General features: G+C 38.1%; 2 protein-coding genes across 3 annotated transcripts; both read right to left on the minus strand.

Moving 5' to 3' along the window:
* Positions 1 to 263: 263 nt before the first annotated feature.
* Positions 264 to 5,867, minus strand: PGGT-I (Prenyltransferase family protein). Of its 2 annotated transcripts, XM_012234031.4 has the most exons (11): positions 5,471 to 5,860; positions 4,984 to 5,059; positions 4,772 to 4,830; positions 4,475 to 4,614; positions 3,958 to 4,013; positions 3,802 to 3,878; positions 3,577 to 3,622; positions 3,084 to 3,208; positions 2,807 to 2,874; positions 2,639 to 2,726; positions 264 to 665 (listed from the first exon to the last, which is right to left on the minus strand). In XM_012234031.4, exons 1-11 carry the CDS (start codon positions 5,696 to 5,698, stop codon positions 516 to 518), a joined length of 1,113 nt encoding a protein of 370 aa, XP_012089421.1. In that variant the 5' UTR covers positions 5,699 to 5,860; the 3' UTR covers positions 264 to 515. The 2 variants fall into 2 exon arrangements, 1 of the variants encoding a protein (XP_012089421.1); XR_005178374.2 differs by lacking the exon at positions 264 to 665 and having other exon boundaries at positions 2,654 to 2,726; positions 2,967 to 3,208; positions 5,471 to 5,867.
* Positions 5,868 to 6,390: 523 nt separating this feature from the next.
* Positions 6,391 to 9,332, minus strand: LOC105647790 (heat shock cognate 70 kDa protein 2). Its single transcript, XM_012234021.4, has 2 exons — positions 8,988 to 9,332; positions 6,391 to 8,363 (listed from the first exon to the last, which is right to left on the minus strand). The coding sequence occupies exons 1-2, from the start codon at positions 9,199 to 9,201 to the stop codon at positions 6,631 to 6,633; spliced, it is 1,947 nt and encodes a 648-aa protein (XP_012089411.2). The 5' UTR covers positions 9,202 to 9,332; the 3' UTR covers positions 6,391 to 6,630.
* Positions 9,333 to 13,054: the final 3,722 nt, after the last annotated feature.

Raw genomic sequence — 13,054 nt, forward strand, 5'->3', positions numbered from 1 at the left:
AAAATCAAATGATTTTTTAATTTAAATATTAAATTAGAAATTCGCTACAAATGAAATCTATACATACTAAAAATAAGTTTTAACGACTAAATGGAACCTAAGCGTAACTAAAATTATAAATTTTAGATGAATGAACTAAAATACTTATCTGAAAGAGGTTAATAACAAGTTCTTTCAGAATTAACTATTTCTCTCTAATATAATTATAATTAAAAAATCGATGCATATCCACATAAATGAACTAAAATATTTAGAGCATAAGATTTAGAATTTTCTGAATTTTCTTATTAACATGAGATAATGTGAAATCTAAACAACATATTGTTACATAGATGTACATCACTGGCAATGTACAGCCAGTGCTAAAAATTTTACATTTCTTAGATAAATGAGATCAAGAAGAACTATTCCTCATGTAAACAAGAAGTATTGCCAGGTATGATATTTCGGTTAAGTCGGAAAAAAATGAATTAGATAGAATTACAAAGCCACGGTAAGAAGAGAATAAAATCAAGTCAGATTCCGAAGGCAGCAACATCTGTTATTCCCAATTCAACTGAGAGTGAGTTAAGGCCAGGTTCTTCCAAAAGACTGAATGCTGTGCATCCATAGAAGGAATGGTATATATCTGGCAGCTCACCTGGGAATTTACTGAAACCACCGTACTGGTGAAATAGCAATAAATGCACGCAGTTAAGAATTCAGCAGTCATATTATTAGCCGAAAAGGGAAAAAAAATTGAAGGAAAACAAAAACAGTATAACCATTCATATATCATACATTTACTTATGAGAGTGACAGTAGTTTCGATAGCATACAGCACTGTCTGATTCTGTTTTCTACTAGCTGTTTGTTAGAATTCATTCTGTTACTTTACACTCTGAACTTTTAGTAAAGGTCATATGATATCTAGTTGGTGTTTTGAATGAAAATAAGTTCCATTATAGAACTGTCAATCAATGGTGGAAAGCTTTCAACAGCTTTGTCGATCAAAATATCATACGAGTAAGGGCTAGCTCTAGCTTAAACACTATTGGTTGCGTTTGAACTTAAGACCTCCTAATGGAAATAAATAATTAATTTACTTCAGTGGATTGTCAATCCACTAACTATGGTTTATATTCACTATACTTATTTGAGAACATCTAAACGAATTTCTATTCGCAATTTATAAACATAGTTATAATGACAAGGGAAAAAGGCCGGTAAAACAAAACTATAGAAGGGGAGTGCAGTTTCTTATATCTCAAATACTTTACTTCAACTAAAAAGTGAATTTGTGTATAGAAGCTACAATCCTATATAGAGAAACAAAAATAGAAATTTGCTAAATAGTTTGACCAAAATATAAGATTCTCAAATAATCCTGCTAAATTTATCAAATTATTTATGAAGATTCCAACTACTAAACCAAGAATTGCAAAAAGCCCCGTCTCTCCAAGACGAACTAGGATAAGGGTTTGGACTCCAGCTGCACCAATGAGGAATATAAACTACACTTCATGCAGCCTAAATCTATGAAATTATAAACAAGGTTGATGGTCCTTGTTTCTTTACTAAGATTCAAAAAATTCTTGATTCAATTAAAGCATGATACTAAATGTTCAATCAGACAGTATGCTAAGCATGAATGCAGATATTGAAGAACCATATCAAGAAAATACAATTTTATGTGCTCTATGTATCTTGGCCATAAACTGTTACCGTAATGACCTATTTTTCTTAAATTTCATCCAATTTTAGATGGTCAGTTATGTAATTGAGTATCACAATTCCCTATAACAGATCTGTCTTGTTCATTGTCCATATGAACCCGATTAAATGTAGTATATAAGTTTGGTGAAAGACTTAAGCAAGCATCTCCAAAAGTGAAGGCTTCTTAGATGGCTTCTGATCATATAAACTAGACAACTTTCTCAATGTCTTCCTAGCCATATGAACCACTTTAACCCAATTTTTGGAACCATCTACATTAAATACCTTCTGTTTTCAATCTCCCTTACAAGCCTATGCCAAGAACCTCAAATTTCTGACCCCCTAAAACCCCTCGCTATGATAGGCCCCACTGGATTGAGATAAAGAAGCAAGTAAATTTGTAAAGAATGCATGACTAATGGCTCCATAAGCGAGTAAGGACCCAAGAAAGACATTTCTCAACTATAGAGAAATATTGTCATTGGTAGAAAAAGATGCAACCTGACGGACTTTCGGGAAGCTTAAATTTGCCGGCACAAGTATTTCAAGAACAACTTATTAAGTTTGGCAGAGGTAAAGGCCAGGGCTGGTCCAGATAATTTCTTCAAGCATGAACAAAGAATTCCAAGTAAGTACAAACAGAGTTGGATACTATCTATATGGTTGTCAAGTTCTTGCAAAATGTATAATAAAAATTTGCATAATCTGCTTGGTTAGGCATGTCCTTATTCTTTTAGTCAAACCCATGTCCTTTTCTGAAGGGTTATCGTCATCATCTTGCTGTCAAGAATGGAGCTGTCTAGTGGAGTTCCAAACTTCCAAAGCATCCATAAAGACTCATTCTTGTGAATATGTTTAAGGAAAAAATGAGTTATGCAGATAACTTGAAATCAACTCATATCTCAACATGCATGTGTTGAAATTTGCAAAGGAATAGACACACCTTGGACTGACAAGTTAACAAAAATCCACGTAATGCTTTCCCATCAATGAACTCGTAGCCTCCTAAAATCCTCAAAACTGCTCCAACCCTGCACGTGTATTGTCTTCATGAAGGCATAGGAAAAAAGATGCAACTTATTGTGTGACATTTCTCAGGTGGTGCACCTACCAAAACGCATAACATGTGTCACTAGGCTTGTTTGATCTACCTTGAAATCCACCATCAGCTGCTTGCCTCTGAAGCACAGAGAATAAAAAGAAAAATTATGAGATGGATATATTGAAAACCTTGAAAGACAATAAAATAATGGACATAGGATTTCACAAACATTTTGTCATTTGGCAGTTAGCTCTTAATGACCTTCATGTCTGTCCATTGTTATAAAATCTGCAACTTTGGAATTTTTCTTATAAATTATTTCAGAAACCAGATGAAGAAAATAAACCTTCAAGCACCATTCCAACAATAGTGGAATGTCTATGATGGAAGCTGCTCCACTTTTAGACAGAAGATCATCCTCAATAAAACCCATTAATTGAAGTGCGGCAACTGCACAGTAAGTTCCACCACCTGTCCGCTAAGATGAATATTGTTGGTAAATAAAATTGGAAGCATCAAAATCATAAAATTATGAAATGTAAAAAACGAAATCGGTTTGTATGAACTTTTCACCAATCATACATAAGACATGCTAACAATAAAAAGAAAAAAAAAAAAGATGACTGCTGAAATAGAACTGGGTATAGCAGCAATTAGTAATTAGATATTAGAAGAATGATTAAAGGCAGAAGGCAAAGAGGAAGGAAGGAAATGTCACTTCAGACCAAGTTTCATGTGAAAATTTCCTCAATCTACCAGTTTTCAAAAAAGTTGGAAATTTCCAATTATGACCCCCCTTGATGCCCAAATTATAGAGAAGGAATCTTTTTATGACTCACCATGAGATTCTGAACCAGGCACCATCCCAAAGCCGCCATCATATGACTGAAAGACAGTGTCACTCGTAATATAAGTAAATATGCGATATGCTCAGGTAAAGAGCGAAGAAAGAAAGAAAGAAAGAAAGAAAGAAAGAAGGCAATCTATCATAAGAATCAAGCATTAAATTTCAAATATATTACTCTGGAGGCTAAAGAGAAGATGGAAAAAATAAAAAAACATACTTGGCATTTTAAGATGTAGTCCTTGGCTTTCTCCTTGTCCATGCCACTCCAATCTTCCAACATAGAACAGATGGCCACTGAAACATCAAATAGCCATGTGGATGCTATATCATTTCAAATAGCTTCATCAACATGCACAACATTTCCTATTCTTACCAGCACAATATATGAATCTAAGATCTGTCTCTGCCCCAATATGGATAGGAAGAAAACTGAAAACAAATGAAATAGAATAAAACGTTAAGACAATAATGTACTTTCATGCTAGATAACAACTCTATCCCTGCCTTGGATCTAGGCCAATTTTGGGTCTGCTGGTTCCATTGCAGTTCCGTCAAAGTCCGGTTAGGTGAACAGTTTAAGCCGTTTTCTTTTTTACTCGAACTGGCCAGAACTGCCAGTTAATCTGAAGCATTGGGTTGGGAGGAACTCCTGGGTCAGTTCCGACCCAAACAAGACCAGTTGCCAGGCTTACTGGGAGGATGGGGCGTTTATTGGCAATAAATAAAGCTAAGAAAGGTCTAATGGGTAGTATGAGCTAAATTGAAAAGTTAAGCAAATTCTTGGCAGCGTGTAATTTCTATTCCAGTATGGATGTTGTAATATTGAAAGTATTAAAAGGTAAGCTATTAAGAAAGAATTGGGATCCAAGAACAAGATCCATAAAGCATACCTGCCATCTGGTTGCTGCAGGTTTCTCATTGACGTCAATATTGATTTGGAGTCAACATTTGACAACTCATAACCAACAATCTTTAGTATAGCTAAGGCACAATAAGAGCTTGCCAAATGACTAAGATTGTTAATCAGAACCTACAGGTAAATCAATGGAAAAAGATAAAGGTTATGTCCAGTGGAAATAGTAAATAGGCACGCAACAGTGGCTTTATTGCAAAGTTGATATGAACTTCTCAATACAAGCTGCCAATAACAAAGCAAAAAATTATGGAATAGCACAACTCTATAATACCCCATCAGAGCTTAAAGGAAATTGAGAGGATCTAGAACCTTGGAACCCATAGAATTGTCCTGCAACGAACAAATAGCTCACCGATTATATTTTTTCTTTCAATAGCAAAGATAGTTTATACTGGTAGAGGCAGATCTACTACAGGTCAGATAACCCGATATAATAACTAAATCTTACAAAATCATATAAATTCTCAGTAATCAAATCCATACCATTGTTCAGATCATTTGCATCTCCAGGGTGAGCTTGAAAAGACAAAACCCAACTAGCAACTGCATCTTTGTCTACCTAAAGTACAAAAATATTAAACCATTTGTTGTCCAAAATGTTAAAATTTAAATGGAAGTTTCAAACTTTAGGTAGACCGTAGACTTGAGTGATACTGGATCAGGACGAAGGTATCAAACTTTCCAACCCTTATTCCATGTTTACTCGTAAGTCCAAGAAAAACTAAATCCTTTTACATCGCAACTAAATTAATTTTCTAAGGTAACTAACATCTAATGCCCATAACGTATACTTGCGAGATATTTCAAATACAAATCCAAAAAGAAAAAAAGAATTTCCATATCAACTTGTGCTGTTAACAATATAAAATCCCAATTCCCATGAAATCAACATATCCAAATTTTCTTCTCCTATCCTATTTCTCAGGAAGCAAACTGAATCTCAAGAAAAGAGCAAAAATTAAAGTTTTACTCGATCCAGAGCACCGAGGATGTCGAGGCCGGAAATGGCGAAGTAGGCGAGAGTGAGGCGGTTGATCTCCTGGGATTGATAGTAGTATGGTATCATCTGATACATCATCTCTAAATACGCCACGTGGCGATCCCTCTCGAACGATAATGACAGTGGTGGCGATGGTGATGGTTCTTCTCCGTCTGAGGATGATTGATCCCACTGTAGCGATGGTAATGGTGCTTCCATGGCCAAACACTATAATTTAGAGTAAGAGAGAGTGAGACGTTTTGAATGCGAGAGTGGGTTAGGTGCTTCTGATTCTCAACTTCGTTGGAGCGTTTGGTTCAAACGTTTTATGCGATGGTGTTCACTGTGGAAAAACTCTCTAGTCTTTTCTGTCTTTATTGTTTTCAATTTTTCATTTTTATGATGAGAAATAAATTATATTCTATTCTATTCTATAAAATCACCACTTTTTTCATAGAAAAAAAAAGGAAAAAACTCCTCTTAAAAAATGCAATTTTTTTATGAAAAAAATTGAAAAGAAAATAGAAATGGGAGTGAATACTCATCTCTGAAAAAAGGAAAATTTAAAGATTGGTATATAGAAAATTGAATTGGAAAGAAACCAAATTTAAACATGTTTTTACAAACAGTTAAACAACAATTAGTTTTACCTTATTAAGAATTAAAATAAAACACAACTATAGCTAGATAGATAGGGCCAGATGCCAGAAGCCACGAAATCAAAAGCTGCGCTTGCTGCTTATCATTGCTTCAGCAGGTTACAAAACCTATCATATTGGAAAACCCTGTAACATTTGTGTTTATGCATGTGGCCAAGTGCACCAGTAAAGTGGTAAAACCATTAACTTTAAAATATGAAGTAAAACTCTATTTTAAGATCCAATTCTCAGTTATCAGAGATTCAACAAATATGTCTGTCAACAGAATCTTTAGAATATATTAACCTTTCTGATCGCAAATGTATTACTAAGATGCCACTAATGTAGCATCAGAAAAATTTGTTGCACTAATGGCAGAACAAAAATTTGGAAAGCAAGATAAACTGATCAGATAGTTCACTAATCTACTAGCTAACTTATCGCTCTAAAACAACAAACTCATACACAGATGAGCTACAATAAAATTTCAGCATTAAACATCATGCAGCCAGCTTAGTCGACTTCCTCAATCTTAGGACCAGCACCGCTGCCACCTGCTGGAGGAACATCATCATCCATGCTGCCACCCACGTCGGCACCAGCACCTTGGTACATCTTGGCGATGATGGGATTGCAGATGCTCTCAAGTTCCTTCATCTTGTCCTCAAACTCATCAGCCTCTGCAAGCTGGTTACCATCTAGCCATTGAATGGCCTGATCAATAGCATCCTCAATCTTCTTCTTGTCATCTGTGGCCAACTTGGAACTGATCTTCTCATCCTTGATAGTGTTCCTCATATTGTAGGCATAGTTCTCCAAGGCGTTCTTTGCCTCAACCTTCTTCTTGTGTTCCTCATCTTCTGACTTGTACTTCTCAGCCTCCTGGACCATCTTCTCAATTTCTTCCTTGGACAACCTACCCTTATCATTAGTAATTGTAATCTTGTTCTTTTGTCCAGTGGTCTTATCCTCAGCCGACACATTCAGGATACCATTGGCATCAATATCAAAGCAAACAGTAATCTGAGGAACACCTCTTGGTGCTGGTGGAATGCCAGAGAGCTCGAATTTGCCAAGCAAATTGTTATCTCTTGTTCTGGTTCTCTCACCCTCATAAACCTGGATCAAAACACCAGGTTGATTGTCGGAGTAGGTGGAGAAAACTTGCTCTTTCTTTGTTGGGATTGTTGTGTTTCTTGGGATCAAAACTGTCATGACACCACCAGCAGTTTCCAAACCAAGGGACAGAGGGGTAACATCCAAGAGCAACAGATCCTGCACCTTCTCATTGCCTTCACCGCTCAAGATGGCGGCCTGAACTGCAGCACCATAGGCAACAGCCTCATCAGGGTTAATGCTCTTGCAAAGCTCTTTTCCATTGAAGAAGTCCTGCAACAACTGTTGCACCTTAGGAATTCTTGTAGAACCACCAACAAGAACAACATCATGTACAGTGCTCTTGTCCATCTTAGCATCCCTCAAACACTTCTCTACAGGCTCCATACACTTCCTGAAAAGATCCATGTTAAGCTCCTCAAATCTGGCACGGGTGATGGTCGTGTAAAAATCAATACCCTCATACAAAGAATCAATCTCAATAGTTGTTTGAGCAGTAGATGAAAGAGTTCTCTTTGCCCTTTCACAAGCAGTCCTCAACCTCCTAAGAGCTCTTGGGTTTCCACTAATGTCTTTCTTATTCTTCCTCTTAAATTCTTGAACGAAGTGGTTCACCATTCTGTTGTCGAAGTCCTCACCTCCAAGGTGGGTGTCTCCAGCGGTGGCCTTGACCTCAAAGATACCCTCTTCAATTGTGAGCAATGAGACGTCGAACGTACCACCACCCAAGTCAAAAATCAACACATTCTTCTCACCAACACTGGTCGCCTTCTTATCAAGACCATAAGCAATGGCAGCAGCTGTTGGCTCATTGATGATACGCATGACATTGAGACCAGCAATTACACCAGCATCCTTCGTAGCCTGCCTCTGAGAGTCATTGAAATAGGCAGGGACAGTGACCACTGCATTCTTCACTGTAGTTCCAAGGTATGCCTCAGCAATCTCACGCATTTTAATGAGAACCATGGAAGAGATTTCCTCAGCAGCAAACTGCTTGTCCTCACCCTTATAGCTGACAACAATCATGGGCTTATCACCAGGTCCTGGAATAACCTTGAATGGCCAGAGCTTGATGTCACTCTGGACTGAAGCATCGGAGAATCTCCTACCAATCAACCGCTTTGCATCTGTGAAATGAGAATACTAGTTAGTAAATGCAGCACAACAAAAAGACTAAACAATGAATGTAAATGAACAATAACACATATTTAAGCCTAACAGAGAACATTCATAAAGCAGAAGATCAAACGTCAGTGATACTAGCATTATCAATGAACTATTATGGCATTTTAATTAAAAAAACAAATTTGACCATGTAAGTGCTAAACAAACTAAAGCAACTTGTAACCTGTTTGATGAAACCTAAACCTAGATAAAGAGAAGCAGTTTAACGCATATTAGAGTGAAAAAAAGCCTTATTTACTACAAGAATTCTTTTCAACAGGACTCACAATTAAATCGTCATTAAGAAACAATATAAAAATGGCCCACTAATAAATAACACAAAAATCATTCCAAACAATAATGCCCAAATGACTTGAGATAAAGCAAAACCCACTAAAATAAAATCCATTCTTCTAATAAAAGACCAATTTACTACAAATATGAAAACAATACATCATCTACAAGATGCCATATCTATCCATTGGCATTCAAACCCTAATATTTAACCAGAACTAACAGATCAAAATCAAAAATCAAAAGCAACATCAGATCTGGACCTCTTTTTAAAAGTCAAAAGAAATACTAACCAAAGACGGTGTTGATAGGGTTCATGGCGACCTGGTTCTTAGCAGCATCACCAATTAAACGCTCTGTATCTGTAAATGCAACGTAAGACGGCGTCGTCCTGTTTCCTTGATCATTGGCAATGATCTCAACTCGATCATGTTGCCAAACACCAACACAGGAATAGGTAGTACCCAAATCGATTCCGATAGCCGGTCCTTCACCTTTGCCGGCCATTATGTCAGATCACAAAAACAACGTAGGTCTACAACAGCTAACGAGCGGCAGAGAGAGGAAAAGAGAAGTAGAAAAACAAACGATGTAGGGTTTTCTTGTTGGGCTATGCTTCTTAAGCGTGTGGCTTTGGGTTGCAGAGAGGGGAATATATAGGTTTTTTTCGATGTTTTTTATGGTTCTAGAATGTTCTTTAGGTGAGGTGGGTGAATCTTGATCGTTAATCATGAGAATTTAACCGTTACGATTGGTTCATGCTTTTTTAAATTGAAGTTCCCTTGCGTGATGCGTTTTTTGAATTTTGACCAACTCGAATTTGATTTGAAGTGTGAAGGCCAAATCGGAACTCGCATTATAGTCATGAGTCAATATGGCCGGCAGAAAACGACATCCCACCAACAAAACCAATTGCCAAATAAAGGGGAAAATTTCATAAAAATAAAAAATAATTAATGAATATACTTTAATTCATGATAATTTAATATTGGTAAATGAATTCATTTCCTGTAAAGTGAAAACTTAAGTTTGACAGGAGATTACACCTCTTGATTATAAAAAAAAAATTCATGATTTAAATTTTGAATGCACCTTTTTCTCACATTATTTGATTTTATAGTTTTGATAATATTATAGAATAAAAAATTTCAACAGTTTTCTTAAAAAATTTAAGTGATTTTTCACTTTAAGATATTTAATCGCATTTATTTTGTTCATGGTTTTGGGAACCAATTCGGCCCGATAAAAATATTGGGCTCGGACAATGTTTTTGAGCCTTAACCGCAATTCAAGTTAGGTATGCAATATTCTTAACCTGGCCCGAGGTTGCAATATTGAATAAAAGTCCATGGGTAGGTATACATCGTAGTATAAACTATTACCACCTTTTTTTTTTTTTTTTTTTTATCAAAAGGAGGGCTACAAGCCCAAAAAACTAACAAAGAACAACTCTGGGCCAACCAACCCCTACAGCATCAGCATGCAGAAAGGACGCAACCACAGGAGGAGGATCTCGTAACACATGCAAGACCCTCGACGTCTTCAGAGCTTCATTGGAAAGGATATCTGCCACGCCATTGGCCTCGCAAAAAACATGCTTGACAGAGTTTTCCCAATCCCTACTGATGAGATTTCTACACGCTGTCACATGATTGCCATATTTACCTGACACAGGGTCAGGCCGCCGCAAAAAAGAGGCAAGAACCCGAGAATTAACTTGAAGAACCACAGGCCTATACCCAGCGTTCAAAGCAATCAACAGACCCTGAAAACCCCCCCCCCCCCCCCCCCCCCCCCCCCCCCGCATAATTCCGCTTCAAGAGCATGACACTGCCCATTATTCATCATAAAATCAACCAACCAATGCCCGGATCCATCTCTCACAACACCACCACAATCCGCCACCTCTGGATTCCCCTTTGAGCAACCATCGGTATTAAGAGAAACCCAATCAAAGGGAGAATGACTCCAACTAATTAAATGGTCCGATAAGTCTTGCCATTACCCAACCCAATATTCCTATGATTCCAGGCATAGAGATTTTCCATAGCCTTGGAGATAAGAAACTGAGAAGAAAGAGGAGAAGTGGCAGCTACAGGCTGGAACACTCTCAAGTTTCTCATTTTCACCAGCCACTAAACAGTAGTAGCAAATATAGTGTCCCAGCCACATCCATCATCATTCAACACTATAGAAACAAGATTAATTCGAAACCAGTCAGGGAACTGAAGCAGAAAGAAGTTCGGACAGAAGGAAATAGCATCAAGTTGAGCCCATATCCCTTGAGCCAGCGGACGCTCACAAAGAACATGTAACTGATCCTCCAACAAAGTTGAGCAATTCAAGCAGGTCCCAGACGACATGAATCTCCTGCAAAAAGCCTATTAGCATTGCACATAAGGCTATTATGAGAGGCAGTCCAGAGAAAAAAACGAATCCGCTGTGGCACCTTCACTCTCCAAATAAGCTTCCAAAGATTCGGATCCCTATACTCCTTACTACCCAAAAGGATAGAATACGCCGTCTTGACAGAATAAGCCCCTGTAACCGTGTGTTTCCAGCCAATTCCATCAACCGCAGTTAAGTTATCAGAGAGAAAAAAGGCCCTAACAAATCCAGAATGTTGGAAGGAAGCTTACTAGCCAACACGTCCCATTTCCACTAACCACTCTCATCCCAGTAACTGCGAACACTTCTAGTCATTTCCTCGACCGAAATAACATGAAGCAAGAAATTTCTAAGAGGAAACTCCATCAACCAAGGCTCAGTCCAAAACAAAGTAGAGCAACCATTAATAACATTTTTGGATGCCCCCCTCTTTATTACATCCATACCATTACAGAGCCCTTTCCAAATATGCGAGGATTACTGCTTAGGATGGCACTCCATAGAACAAACTCCCTTCATATACTTCTGGATGAGACAATGACTCCACAAAGCTTGGGGATGATGAAGAAGACGCCAGCTCAGTTTCCCCAACAAAGCCCGATTCATAACCCGTAAATCCCTGATACCCAATCCACCAATACTACAAGGCTCATTGACCTTATCCCAGCCAACAAGATGGACGCTTGAATCAGTAGCCGTACCAGACCAAAGAAAGTTACGGCAAATCCGCTCCATCTCCTCACAAACCGAAGCAGGCAATAACGCAGTCTGCATACAATAATATGGAAGAGTACTCAGAATAGAGTTAATCAAATTTACCCGTCCAGCTATTGAAAGAGTTTTCCCCCGCCATCCACAAAGCCTTTGTCTCATCCGATCCATAAGGAATTGATAGACCTTCTTGCTGAATCTGTTTTGAATAGAAGGAACTCCAAGATAGATTCCGAGCTCCTTCGTGAGCGGAATACCAGATATGTCCATAAGCTCTGCAGCTAATGACTCAGACACATTAGAAGAAAAATAAATGCAGGATTTTTGAATATTAACCTTTTGGCCAGACGCATCAGAAAATCTCGGAAGAATACTCAAAATTAAATTCCACATTGGAAACAGACTAAATGGATCATGGATGCCTTTATATTCCACCCTCCTGATTCTCCTACACAATTTAAATTTTGAGACTAAGGGCTTAGTAAGATCCACGTCAATGCACATCCTAGCAAAGCGTCCGCGAGTGACCAAGCTAGTGTTATTGTCCACCCTGATAGGTCTCCCCAATCGTGTTCCCACCCTCATCAAAAAATCATTATCATAGTACTCAATTGGCAAACACGGAAACCTAACCCAAACTGTCAGTCTGTCAATGATGGCTAAGAAAGGGTCAAACTCAGCATGCCATTGACGAACCGCTAAATAATGGTTAGCAATCATCAAAGGGCCCCTAAAAAGGGAATGTTCATAGTCATTCGCCGAATTGAGCTTAACAACTAAGAATCCGTTCCCCAACGCAATAACTTCAATGGGAGATACTGGTCTCCATATCTCTTTCAACCTTCGAACCAGATAACTATACCCCACATTGCACCCTATTATCTTAATAATGAGAGCTTGCTGCCACGGACGCTTCAATCTATGTTTTTCAGCACGGGATACGTGGATGTGGGGGCAGCCCTCTTCATCATCATCCTCATCACTACTGAGATCACAGTCTGTCTCCTCATCTCAATCAGAATGATTGGTGGACGTTTCGACGTTAGAATTCAATAACTTGTCCCGGAAGCTAACTCCCTGGCCAACCGGGTTTGTTTCGGGAACGAAATCCACATCAGCCCCTGCATTGCCTTCCATCTCCATCAGTTCCACAACATCCAACTCCAGGGACCCCCCTTGCCGAACTTTCTTAACGATTTGGTGTAGTTGATCATCCTCTTGCAATTAATTTTGTACACTAAACTATTACCACTTTTTATCT

This window comes from Jatropha curcas, chromosome 6 (genome assembly GCF_041381405.1).
Source record: "Jatropha curcas cultivar XTBG-Jc1 chromosome 6, XTBG_Jcur_1.0, whole genome shotgun sequence".
Taxonomy (NCBI): Eukaryota; Viridiplantae; Streptophyta; class Magnoliopsida; order Malpighiales; family Euphorbiaceae; genus Jatropha; species Jatropha curcas.

Coding starts and splice junctions, on each gene's coding strand:
- PGGT-I (XM_012234031.4), bottom strand. CDS start 5,698: ATGGAAGCACCATTACCATCGCTACAGTGGGATCAATCATCCTCAGAC. Junction 3,623..3,801: donor ACTACATCTTAAAATGCCAA/GTATGTTTTTTT, acceptor ACTGTCTTTCAG/TCATATGATGGCGGCTTTGG. Junction 2,875..3,083: donor TGTTGGAATGGTGCTTGAAG/GTTTATTTTCTT, acceptor TCTGTGCTTCAG/AGGCAAGCAGCTGATGGTGG.
- LOC105647790 (XM_012234021.4), bottom strand. CDS start 9,201: ATGGCCGGCAAAGGTGAAGGACCGGCTATCGGAATCGATTTGGGTACT. Junction 8,364..8,987: donor CCCTATCAACACCGTCTTTG/GTTAGTATTTCT, acceptor CTCATTTCACAG/ATGCAAAGCGGTTGATTGGT.